Source organism: Leuciscus leuciscus (assembly GCF_965113295.1).
Source record: "Leuciscus leuciscus genome assembly, chromosome: 24".
NCBI lineage: Eukaryota > Metazoa > Chordata > Actinopteri > Cypriniformes > Leuciscidae > Leuciscus > Leuciscus leuciscus.
The window spans coordinates 30833992-30846892 of NC_138723.1; the positions used below are offsets into that span (position 1 = coordinate 30833992).

At 36.7% G+C, this 12901-nt stretch overlaps 1 protein-coding gene across 2 annotated transcripts in view; it reads left to right on the forward strand.

Moving 5' to 3' along the window:
- The first annotated feature begins 3369 nt into the window (after positions 1-3369).
- opn4xa (opsin 4xa) overlaps positions 3370-12901 on the forward strand; it is a 34579-nt gene continuing 25047 nt past the window's right edge. Inside the window, exons 1-2 of one of the 2 annotated variants that reach the window (XM_082158672.1) lie at positions 3370-3430; positions 9720-9867. In XM_082158672.1, coding sequence (XP_082014798.1) covers positions 9722-9867 — 146 coding nt within the window. In that variant the 5' untranslated portion in view covers positions 3370-3430; positions 9720-9721. Of the gene's footprint in view, positions 3431-8708; positions 8787-9719; positions 9868-12901 lie in introns of those variants that run through there. The other variant, XM_082158671.1, reaches the window with a different exon arrangement.

Genomic DNA, 12901 nt, shown 5'->3' on the forward strand with positions numbered 1-12901 from the left:
AATGGTTTGATTCCTTCAAGGTAAAGAGCCTGTGATGTTTCAGCATTTCCTCATGCTCTCAGGCACATCAGTCTCCACCGCTTTGCTACTACTATTAGTGGGTTAAAGCGAAGCCGATGGAAGGGTGAAAGAGCGCCAGGTAGTGTTCGACTCTGATGCGTGATCCGATTGGTGTCGGTAAGCTTTTATCTGTGCAGGCGTTTGTCTCTACGGAGTCTCTTCACACATGGATGCTTATTTTAAAAGCTTGAAGCTCCCAACAGTGCTGTCCAGTTTCATCCTGGCCCAGCGAGAGTTTACCGATGGGACTCCTTCATGACCCTTAGACTTTGAGCTCTATTTACTGAGTTTATCTAGGAATTTTAGTTGTAAACTGAAGTTCTTCCACAAAGAAAATTAGTTTTTTCTGGTAACACTTCAGAAAATGGTCTCATTTGTTAACATTAGTTAAAGAGCCCATATTGTGCCAACTTACAAACTCTTGATGTTTTCAGGCTCTACTAGAACAGGTTTTCCTGCTTGAATGTTGATTATTCTCCTCATATTCTCCATTGTTGCGGCTCCTCTCTTCCCAGTCTGTCAGTAACGCTCTGTTTAGTTCCTGTCTCTATGAAGCCCCTCCTTCTGAAAAGCACACTGTGCTCTGATTGGTCGGCTGGAGCAGTGTGTTGTGATTGGTTGAGTGTGTTTGGGAAATGTCCCGTCCTTTACCATAACCGCCAGTTTAACACACTACTAACTAACTCAACCAGGCCCCGCCACTTTATTCTGCGCATTAATTATTATAATGAGGAATATTGTGACGTGTTCGTTCCCGGAAGAAACTCAAGACTACAATGGAGGCGTTTCAGGGAGTTCAGAAACACTGACACTGATATGATCAATGATGGTGATCAAACAGCAACATTACACACTGAAGAGAGATGGAAAGAAGCATAATAGGTCCTCTCTAAACTAATATGAACTAACAATGAGCAATATATCAATACAGCATATATTAACCTTTATGCATGTTAATTCACAATGCAACTTTTAATATTAAACCCCCAAAAAAACATTAGTAAATGGTAAAATTAAAGCGCCCCTATTATGTTTTTTTCCGAATATTCACATTCATGCAGTGTGTAATATAGCTGTTCGTGAATGTAAACGTTCTGCAAAGTTGTAAAGTCGACAGTGCACGATAAATAGGCCTAAAGGTTTTGTCTCGCAAAAGAAAGAATCTTTTCTTTCGCGGGCTTCGCTAAACGTGGGATTCGCTAAACGCGGGCTTCGCTAAACGTGGGATTCGCTAAACGTGGGATTCGCTAAATGCGGGCTTCGCTAAATGTGGGATTCGCTAAACGTGGGATTCGCTAAACGTGGGATTCGCTAAACGTGGGATTCGCTAAACGCGGGCTTCGCTAAACGCGGGATTCGCTAAACGCGGGCTTTGCTAAACGCGGGATTCGCTAAACGTGGGATTCGCTAAATGCGGGCTTCGCTAAACGTGGGATTCGCTAAACGTGGGATTCGCTAAACGTGGGATTCGCTAAACGCGGGCTTCGCTAAACGCGGGCTTCGCTAAACGTGGGATTCGCTAAACGCGGGCTTCGCTAAACGCGGGCTTCGCTAAACGCGGGCTTCGCTAAACGCGGGCTTCGCTAAACGCGGGCTTCGCTAAACGCGGGATTCGCTAAACGCGGGCTTCGCTAAACGTGGGATTCGCTAAACGTGGGATTCACTAAACGCAGGCTTCGCTAAACGCTTGCTCTTGAAAGATGGGTCGGTACCCAGTTTATCTGGACTAACTTGCTCCTCAGAATCACAACCTGTAAGTATGAATAATTACTGATGTATATATTTTCTACCGGGTGTTCAAAATATGTTTCGTGTAAGTTTCCGGCAAACTCGCGTTATTACTGTCTTACTGATAGACCAATCACAACAGACTGAGCCGTCTGGCCAATCAGAGCAGAGTATCTCTCGGAGAGGAGGGATTTAGAGAGATTGATTCATCAGAGGAGTCGATTGAGAATCATTGAAAAATGTAGGCTATATTGTGAGAAAATTAAAGTTTTTTCTTTCTTTTTTTACGTTTGATGCATGTGAACCTGTTGTAGGAGACTCCAAATCAACATTAGGAGCCTTTAAAATACTGGGGCACTTTAACATGAACTGATATTAATATATGCTCTATTGTTCATCGTTAATTCATGTTAACAAATGAAACCTTATTGAAAAGTGTTACCATTTTTCCATACGCTGTTGTTCTGCATGTGATGACGTGTCTCTGTAACATCTCAGTGTTTGTCAGACCATATCATTTCTTGCGTAATACAGCGAGCTCTCTAAAAGTGTTGTGCAGCTTTGGTAAATAAGAGGTTTATGGTCGGATTTGCATATGCGTTCTTATATATATATATATATATATATATATATATATATATATATATATATATATATATACAGTCAAACCAAACATTATTCAGACACCAGATATAATTTTTTAGATTTTTTTCACTAGTGTGTTTAGGACACTATAGTTCATTTATGTAAGTGAGGATAGCAAAATAAAGTAAACTGTGAAATATTATACCCAAATATTCTTCATACAGTGACTACCAGTAACATTTATAATCATTTGGGACCAAAAATTATTGGGACACTTTGACCTGATCATGTTTTGCTGAAGTGTTTTGTCTTTAATTGCTAATGCTCTTTTTACACACAGACTGAACAAAATGAAGCATTGCTTGGTGATTGGTTGAGCTAAACTGGTATTATCTAATTGTGTAGTTAAATTTAACAGCTGACAGATATTCAACATAATTCATGTGTGAGACAGTCTAACAGAAGGACGGACAAAACCAGTCAAATATCAACTGAGTTCTGCTCATATTTTATTCCCATTTTCTAAACTATAGCGAATAAACTGTGATAATGTGATAAATATTGAAGGCGTCTGAATAATTGTTGGTTTGACTGTATATATATATATATATATCCTCCATTGACATCTGCATTAAACATGCACTGACATTACAGTCATCTTATCAGTCAGGATGAACAAACTGTGGGCAATTGAAAGTGACAGAAGTGTATAGAAAATCAATGGAGCGTGTGCATCAGCCTACAGTTGAGTCGATGTGTGTGTGTGTGTGTGTGTGTGTGTGTGTGTGTGTGTGTGTGTGTGTGTGTGTGTGTGTGTGTGTGTGAGAGAGAGACTCAGTGTGCTGAATGGTGCTGACTGTAAGTGTACAGTAGTAAGTGAAGCTCGTCACTGTTGGATTAGAGCAGAGCCGGAGCCGCTCACATTTAAACCCAGCTGTAAGTATACTGATAAACACACACACACACACACACACACACACACACATACCACTGCGCTCATGTCAACAGATTTCCCTGCAAACGCCACCGGCTCACACACACAGACACAGAACAGCAGGTAAACTCTTCACATTCATTCTCTCGGACTATTGAAATACGTTCTGTAGATTTAATTTAACATTTTGTTTGTTCATGGGCATTATATTAGATGTAAAGTTATATTTTAATCATCATTTTGAATAATTTGAAAATGTTGAATATGTCGTCACAAACTTATTGTGTGATTATATGTCTGTGTTTGTTCACTTTACATTTATTCTGTTTAATAAGGAACAATTTCTGTTGATAATATTTTTTATTCACCTTTTTCATGTATTAAAACATTATTTTGGTAACCAAACATCACTTTATATTAGATATAAAGTACACAAATATAGCCATATAAAGATTTTAGTGTTCTTTTTGAACAATTTTAATTAAATCTGTCAGAAATGAAATCATTGTGATCTTATGATTATTTTCTGTCTGCTGTCTGTTGAATGTGGATGAATACATTTTGTAGATTTTACTTAAAAAAATAATTTTTGGTTGACAAATACCACTGTATATTAGATATAAAGTACAAAAATAGCCATTTAGTCATCATTTTGAGCAATTATAAATGTTAGCTTGTTGTGATTATTTTATGTCTGTCTTTGTTCACCTCTACATTTATTCTTTTGAATTAAGAACAATTTCTGTAGATAATATTTCTTTATTTAACATTTTATGGGCCCTATCTTGCACCCAGCGCATCTGACTTTGTACAGCGACGCATGTATCATTCCTATTTCACACCCGACGCACAGCGGACTTTTCCCTCCACAGACGCACGTCGGTAAATTACCTGCGTGAAGTTGGCCCCCCACCCAACGCAAAACGTCGTCAAACTATGCTCAAACGTTTGTGCTCCGTTTGTGCTGGTTTGTGCTGTAAAAAGTTTCGTTTGTGCTGCTTCGGTTTTTTAGATATTAAAATTATATTTTTAGGTCATTCTGAGGTCACTCAGCCCCCCCACATGCTCCAAATTCACCCAAAATAGTCTCATTCGTTTGTGCTTCGTTTGTGCTGGTTTGTGCCGGTAACATTTTCGTTTGTGCTGCGTTGGGTTTTAAAATATCAGAAATTGAATTATAGACGATGACGTCACCAGCCCCCCCACATGCTCCAAATTCACCCAAAATAGTCTCGCTCGTTTGTGCTTCGTTTGTGCTGTTTTGTGCCGGTACAATTTTCGCTTGTGCTGCATCGGCCTTTAAAATATTAGACACTGAATGAAAAGGGAATGAACTTGCGCTCCCGGGGGCGGTTCAGAGAAAAGAGGAGGCGTGTTCCGGCGCAAACGTTCCCTGGTGCTATTTTGCAGTTTCAGAAAACAATTCCTCCACAGACCAGGAGAAACCTCGTCTAAAGTCAGTGCCGCGTTATTCAGATGCTATTTTAAGGACGCATGCTTGGCCATAACCAATGTAGCGTGTGCACAACGCACACACACTTTTCTTCTCTCATCTACACACAGACACAGCAGTTCCCATTTTTGCAAACCATACATAATTACAAGGAAAAATATTCCACATGAGGGAAATCATTGTTGTGTCCATGAAGATGTGAAAAAATAGGCATAAATCTAGCTTACACATTTACCCAAATTATTATACACCTGTTTAACCGAAGCTAATCTGGGTGTGTTTCTCCATCCCCAATGTCACTTCTCTGTGTTTTACGGCCCTGATAAGAACGTCGGTCTCCTCGGCTGTGAACCACTCCTGGCGCGCGTCTGGCAAATCCGCCGTTATAATAGCAATCCGCCATGGAACAAGCGCGCCTGCTCTTAAAGGGAATGTGAGATGACGCTCTGATTGGTTTATTTCACGTTACGCCCAAACCACACCTATGAGTAATGAAGCGACTTCAGACCAACACATTTTAGATTTGCGTCGGGCGCAAGAGTCATTTATCCCGCCGGTATAATAGCAACAGCGCCCGAGATCCGCCCACAAAGTTACTTGCGTTTCGTGCTTGATACTTGCGTTTCAGATCGTTAAAATAGGGTCCTATGTGTTAAAACAGCTATATATATATACCTACTTTAAATAAACTAAACGTAAACTGAAATAAAATAAACTAAAATAAAATATAAAACAGACCTTAAACTTATTTTATTTCAGATATTTGCAAAGGCAGAATTTCCCATTTTTATTTAGTTGAAATTGATGTATTAAAATAACTAAAACTGAAATAAAAATGTATAAAAAAATATATATATATAAAAATTACTAAAAAATCACAAACTTTAACTGAAATTAAAATGGAAAATATAAACATAAAATCAAAATATTATTAAAAACTATAATAGTATCTCAACGAAACTAAAATAACGCTTAACCCAGCTAACAAAAATTATGCTCTAAGAACATTTTGCTAACGTTCACATTAAGTTATGAAAACATTATTTCTGAATGTTCCTGAAGGTTTAAAATGTTTTGTATGCAAACATTATAGACATCAAGGAAAATGTTTCGGAATGTTCTGAAACAAGTAATAACGTTAGATGAACATCTGAGAATTTTTTTATATGAACTATGAACAACATTTTGAGAACATTATTAAAAACCAGACAACTTTAAATGAACATTTGTTCATAAGTTCAAGAGAACATTGACGCCAAACATTCCCTGTTCGCTTGGAAAATGCCACTTTTAGATTAGATATCAAATACAAAAATAGTAATATGATGATTTTACTCGATTGTAATTGAATCAGAAATGAAATCATCGTGAGCTGATTATGTTCTGTCTGTGTTTGTGTTTGTTCTGGTGACGCCGGTCACTTGTTGTTCCAGTCTGCATGAGGTCTTCGGCTTGCTATTTTAATGTCGTGAGATGGAAAAAATTATTTTTATCTCCCAGATTTTAACATAGTCTGACCTTTTTGAGCATCTTCAATCCATTTGGATACTTTGAGTTTATGTGATCAACCCGTTTCTGTCCTAACACTTCACATAGACTGAGAGCGTTGAGTGGTTACTGATGTTTGGTTTGACACTTAACATGTATTTCATTCACACTTAAAAACATAATTGCATTGAATGAAGTGTCTGAATCTGCACTCAATTGCTCAGCTTTTTCAAAAATGTTGACACTTGACACTTGACTTGCAGGTAATTCAAATGATATTCAGACATTTTTAAGTGCAACTTTAAAAAAAAAAAAAAATTTAGCAGACGCTTTTATCCAAAGCGATTTACATTGCATTTCAAGGTACACATTTTTACATTCCTATCAGTTCTTGCTTTCCCTGGGAATCGAACCCATGACCTTGGCGTTGCAACTTGCAAGCGCCAACGCTGTATTGTTTGATCCACAGGAAAGCTTCATAATTGTTAACTTAAAGTGTTTACAGTGAAGTGTCATCTTTCCACGAATCTGCGGTTTGAAGCAGCTTTTACTGAACAGGAGCCTTTAACTTGCATGTTTTTTGATCACATTAACATTAAATAAATAAATAAAAATAAATCCTCTTATGGCACCTACACAGATGGGTCATTTAATCACTCTCTCTGGCAGGTTTAATTACTTCCTTTAATCGTAAGGGTCACTGTCTGTGCCCAATTTAAATTATTACAATTATCAAGCTTTCCTGCACAACACATTTTAATGTGAGGTGAAAGAGTTATCCGTTTTCATCAGTGGGGTTTTGGTGTTAGCATGTTGCTAAGCTAATGCTCAGATCACAGCATGTCTCTCAGCTTCCCTCAGATCTGTGTGTGTGTGTGTGTGTGTGTGTGTGTGTTTGATGAGATGACGCAGAGACGTCCACCTGGGTTTTTCAGAGGACATGTTCTCTACACCTTCAGACAGGAGCCGTTAGCGGGAACTAATCGATACTCAGAGCCACGGGACGCTTTATCAGCCACTGAAGGGCTTCAGTTCATATAGCGAAAGTTAGAAATGTTCAATATCTCCAAGCACTGCAGGACGCCGACGTTAAAAGAGCAAAAAATGTCTCTGTACAAGCTCTATAAGCAATACCACACGGGAAAGAGTGCTGTTTTCCTGAAAATCTGCACGTTTGGAAATGTGTTTCAATAAATAAGTTGTTAATATTAGGTGACTTACATTTTAGACTCAGAATATTGTCTGTTTTGCTCAATTTTGCCAACGAAAATAGTGTAAAATAAATCCACAGCAGAGCCATTGCAGGTCTTCGAGCGACACCGATGTGTGAATCTTGATTGTCTTGATTAATGCCTCATCGACTCACTCATAAAGAAGAGCTGCGTCTGAAATCACACACTCTCTTGAGTCGGTGCTTATTGTGATCGCTAAAACAGTATGTTTTATATAGTATGAATGTAATCTGTAACGCAGCCATAGTCATTCAGGTGTCCTTGAATGAATCAGCGGTTTTGAACGAATCATTTGACTGAATTACTCAATGACTCACTCGTTTAGACAATGATTTGCCGTGAAATTCAAAAGAAAAAAAACCCCGAAATAGTATTTTCTTATAAAACGTACTGCAGTAATCTCTGTTTTCTTAAACAAACTCTAAGATCTTAAGATTTTTTAAATCTTTAAAAAAAGATTGCAATGTCCCGAGAAAGTTTCATAACTTTCACATTAAAGTTGCGTTGCCATTTAAACAGTATTCCACTTTAAAGTCTGGAAGTTGCGCTCATCTTCTCTTCCCTATTGTTCCGTATATCCGAGTGAAGCGCTTCTGGAACAAGAACAAATGTGGGCGGGGCTTGATTGTGTCTGTGAGGAACTGATTGGATGATTGTGGTTTGCTATTGGCTGATCTCATGTGAGTGACAGGTTGCCCCGCCCACATCATCAGAGAAGAGAAGAGATGCTGCGAGAGGAAGATATTCTGATTCAAGATCAGCAGGAACATGAATTCAACACAGTAACGATGTGCACCGATAAATCATTGATAATAAACACTGCAATATTCCATAAAAAATTTTTTTTAAAAAGGTAAATTTTGTTTTCATGGTGAGCTGTAACTTCTGTGTTGTTGAACCTCCATCCTAAAGCTAAAGCATTCAACATAAGCAATGCTATTTGCTATGTTCTTAAAAGAAGTCATTTTTTTAGTATATCTGCAGCATGTGTTATTGCTTTGTCCATATTTCTGAAGCTCGAGGCGAATCTCAGTTTGGCGTCGCAGAACAGGAAGGTCAAGAGCACAAACAGAGCATGTTCTTATTTCCCTTAAGCCTCTTGCATCACATGCACCGCCGTTCTTGGACGCTTGTGCAACAGATAAGGGCTCAAAGCAAAAAAACACTGCTATAACCACATTAAACCGAGCTTTTGCATCAGCAAAGATGTGTTTTTCACATTCTAGCACATGTGAGAGGTCACCGTGAAGAGGTTCTCCTGGAGAACGTGCCAGAACGTACTCTACCAGTCAAAAGTTTGGGATCGGTAAGATTTTTTATGTTTTTAGAAGTATCGTCTGCTCACCAAGGCTGCATTTATAAATAAAAAAACAGTAATATTGTTGAATATTATGACAATTTAAAATAACGGTTTTCTATTTTAATATTTTTTTTAATGTAATTTATTCCTGTGATCAAAATTTTCAGCATCATTACTCCAGTCTTCAGTGTCACATGATCCTTCACAAATCACTCTAATATGATGATTTGATGCTCAAGAAACATTTCTCATTATTATCAATGTTAAAAAAACACTTTTTTTCAGGATTCTTTGATGAATAGAAAGTTCAAAAGTACAGCATTTATTTGAGATAGAATCTTTTGTAACATTATAAATGTCTTTACTGTCACTTTTGATGAATTTAAATCATCTTTAATGAATAAAAGTATTCGTTTTTTTTTTTTTTTATTCCCCCAAAAAATAAAATAAAAATTCTTACTGACTCAAAACTATTGACCGGTAGTGTTTAATGTTACAAAAGCTTTATATTTAAGATAAATGCTGTTCTTTTGAACTCTCCATTCATGAAAGAGTCCTAATTTTAATAACTGTTTTCAACACTGATAATAATCATAAATGTTTCTTGATCATCAAATCATCATATTAGAGTGATTTGTGAAGGATCATGTGACACTGAAGACTGGAGTAATGATGCTGAAAATTCAGCTTTGATCACAGGAATAAATTACACTTTACTAGATATTCACATAGAAAACAGATGATTTACATTGTAATAATATTTCACTATTTTTACTGTATTTTTGATCTCATAAACACAGCCTTGGTGAGCAGAAGAGACTCTTTTAAAAACATAAACAGTCTTACAGATCCAAAGCTTTGTCTGGCACACAGTGTCTTCATGAACTCTTTGAGATGTTACTGAGGTTTGATGGAGTGACGTTTGTGTCGTCGTCACAGGAATGGAGGAGCCGGTGAACATGGATCGTGGTTTCTTCAGGAAAGTGGACGTTCCCGATCATGCACACTATATAGTGGCGTTCTTCGTGGCGATCATCGGGGCCGTGGGAGTGATCGGGAACATGCTGGTCATGTACGCCTTCTTTAGGTAGGCCTGTCGCTCTCATACTCCCAGTGCAATGTTCAGTGTTCAGATCTGAGCTGGATGTATTCAGTAACACGTTACAATAAGGTTCATTAGTAAACTAACATGAACTAACAACGAGCAATATTTGTTACAGTATTTATTAATCTTTGTCAAAAATACAGCTGTTCATGTTAGTTCACAGTGCATTAACTAATGTTAACTAATACAACCTTTGATTTTAATAATGTATTAGTTTATGTTGAAATTAATATTAGCTAAGATTAATAAATGCTGTAGAAGTATTGTTCATTCTTAGTTCATGTTAACTAATGAACCTTATTGTAAAGTGTTATCATGTATTCTTATAAGGCTTTGGCAAACTAACTTTTGACAATGAAAGTGTGTAGTTGAGAATTTAAGCACGAGTTCCCAGAGTTTGCTCTTTTATAGCTTAGGAAACTAATGAGTTTTTAATTATATGTCATTGCAGTATTAACCTGGCCTCAGATGTTTCTCCTAAAACTATCATATAGTTTACATACACTGAGAGAATAGAGTAGCTGTCAAAATGTTGGAATAATTAAGATTTTTTATGTTTTTGAAAGAGTGTCTTTTGATCAAAAGATCATTTATTTGATCAAAAATACAGTAAAAATTGTGAAAAAATATTCCCATTTAAATCAGATGTTTTCTATGTGAATATCTAGTAAAGTGTAATTTATTCCTGTGATCAAAGCTGAATTTTCAGCATCATTACTCCAGTCTTCAGTGTCACATGATCCTTCACAAATCATTCTAATATGAGGATTTGATGTTATTATCAGTGTTGGAAACAGTTGCTTTATATTTTTGTGAAACTGCTAAATTTTTTCTGGATTCTTTGATTAATAGAAAGTTCAAAAGAACAACATTTATTTGAAATAGAATCTTTTTACTGTCACTATTGATCTACTTAATGTGTCCTTGCTGAATAAGTTTTTTTTTTTTTCATCTTACTTAAACTTTTCAATGGTTTATTACGGTTTCCACAAAAATATGAAGCTGTTTTCAACACTGATAATAATCATAAATGTTTCTTGATCATCAAATCATCATATTAGAGTGATTTCTGAAGGATCATGTGACACTGAAGACTGGAGTAATGATGCTGAAAATTCAGCTTTGATCACAGGAATAAATTACACTTTACTAGATATTCACATAGAAAACAGTTATTATAAATCATAATAATATTTCACAATTTTTACTGTATTTAAAAAAAATGCAGCCTTGTTGGGCATAACAAATAATTTTTATTTTTTTTATTAAAAAATGATTTGATTGATTCATATTGAGTTCTCTGACTGTTGATTACTTTGATATCTCAGTGAATAGTTTCAGAGATAGTTAAGATCTCTTCTGGGACGTGTGTTAGAGAACCGGGGTTGTTTTCTCAGGAGACCTGAAGCAGAAATCTCCATTTATTCTCTATTTAATCGCATAGAAGATTTTGTGATTCTTCTTTTCTGTGAGTTTTCATCTCTTTAATGTGAAATGTTTGTTCTTCTTTCTCTTAATAACTCTTAAATGATGCGTCACTGCTGATTTTGTGTCATTTGTTTTACTTGTACTGTTGAAGTCTACCAGTCTTGACGTGGTTTCATACTGACAGATTTATTTTAGTCTTTGCTGAAAGGGACATTTTGCCATCAGTAATAGATGATGACAGCGGACACACTGCAGCTTCTTCACACACACTTCTTCACACACACTGCCATGTTTTGGGAGTGAAACCACATTTTAAATATGAAAGTGAACATGTTAAAGAGGACACTTGCTTTAGTGTAATGTTGCTGATGTAGTTATTCTCTCACTAGCCGCGTTTCCATTACCCTTCAAATTGCGCAAATTGAAATTGCGAATTGAAAATACGCCCGATGGAAACACGTAAATTTCACAAAAACTCACATTTATCGCTAAAAAGTTTCTCCGCTCGCATGAGGAGGTTTTTCTGGCAATTCGAAAAAGAAATATTTCACAAAACTGCAATGGAAACAGTTTTTGCACATTTCCAGGTCACCTGACGTAGATGAGGCGGTGTGATTGGACAGAATACGAGACCGAGTTCTTTATTAAATTCATAAAAGACAAAAGAATGACAGGAATACTGGATTCTAAACCTCAAAGAAATGCCACAATCAAGACCTCGAAGCAGAAATGAGGGAGAAACACCCAGAAACTCCTCATATGTGCCGCTCACAAGTATAAGAGTCGTTCCATTACCATTAATGATTGGAAAACACATATACGTCTCCTTCCATTAATAATAATGGCCAGTGCAGTGGCTGAGATATAGTACATAATCCTACCAACATCCGTTGCCATGGTTTTTGGAATGATTTTACTGATCGCGAGAGGAAAAAATGAAGTTTTAGTCGCATAACATCGGTTAATGGAAACGCCGTCATTTCGCAATAGTTTTTTGTCGATATTTAGAAAAAAACGCAAAAGTTTTGTGCAAATCTGTAATGGAAACGCGCCTAGTGTCAGTGTTTCTGAACTCCCTGAAACGCCTCCATTGTAGTCTTGAGTTTCTTCCGGGAACAAACACGTCACAATATTCCTCATTTAAATAATTAATACGCAGAATAAAGGGGCGGGGCCTGGTTGAGTGAGTTAGTAGCGTATTGAAACTAGTGGTTATGGAAAGGGGATGAGATTAAACAAGATTAAAAAGAGGAGTGACACTGTATTGAACCATTTAAAACTCCTTTAAATGTCCTCTAAATGATCAAAACTGAACAAGTTGTGGCACTCGATCTCTTACTGTCCTTCTGTCGTCTGATTGATCGTTTAGAAGATCATTTAGACTCTTTTATCAAGTAAAAGTCCTTTATTATAATCGTACAAACGTCCTTCTTCAGCTCGAGCTTCACGTGTCTTTCTGCTGTCAAATCTGCACTGATTTTATCAAGTAAATCTAAGAATAAACTTTGATATTGTTAGTAATATGTCAAGATGAACACTTCAAGAAGCATCTTCGGTTTACTTGATTATCCAGACATCAGTTCGAGAA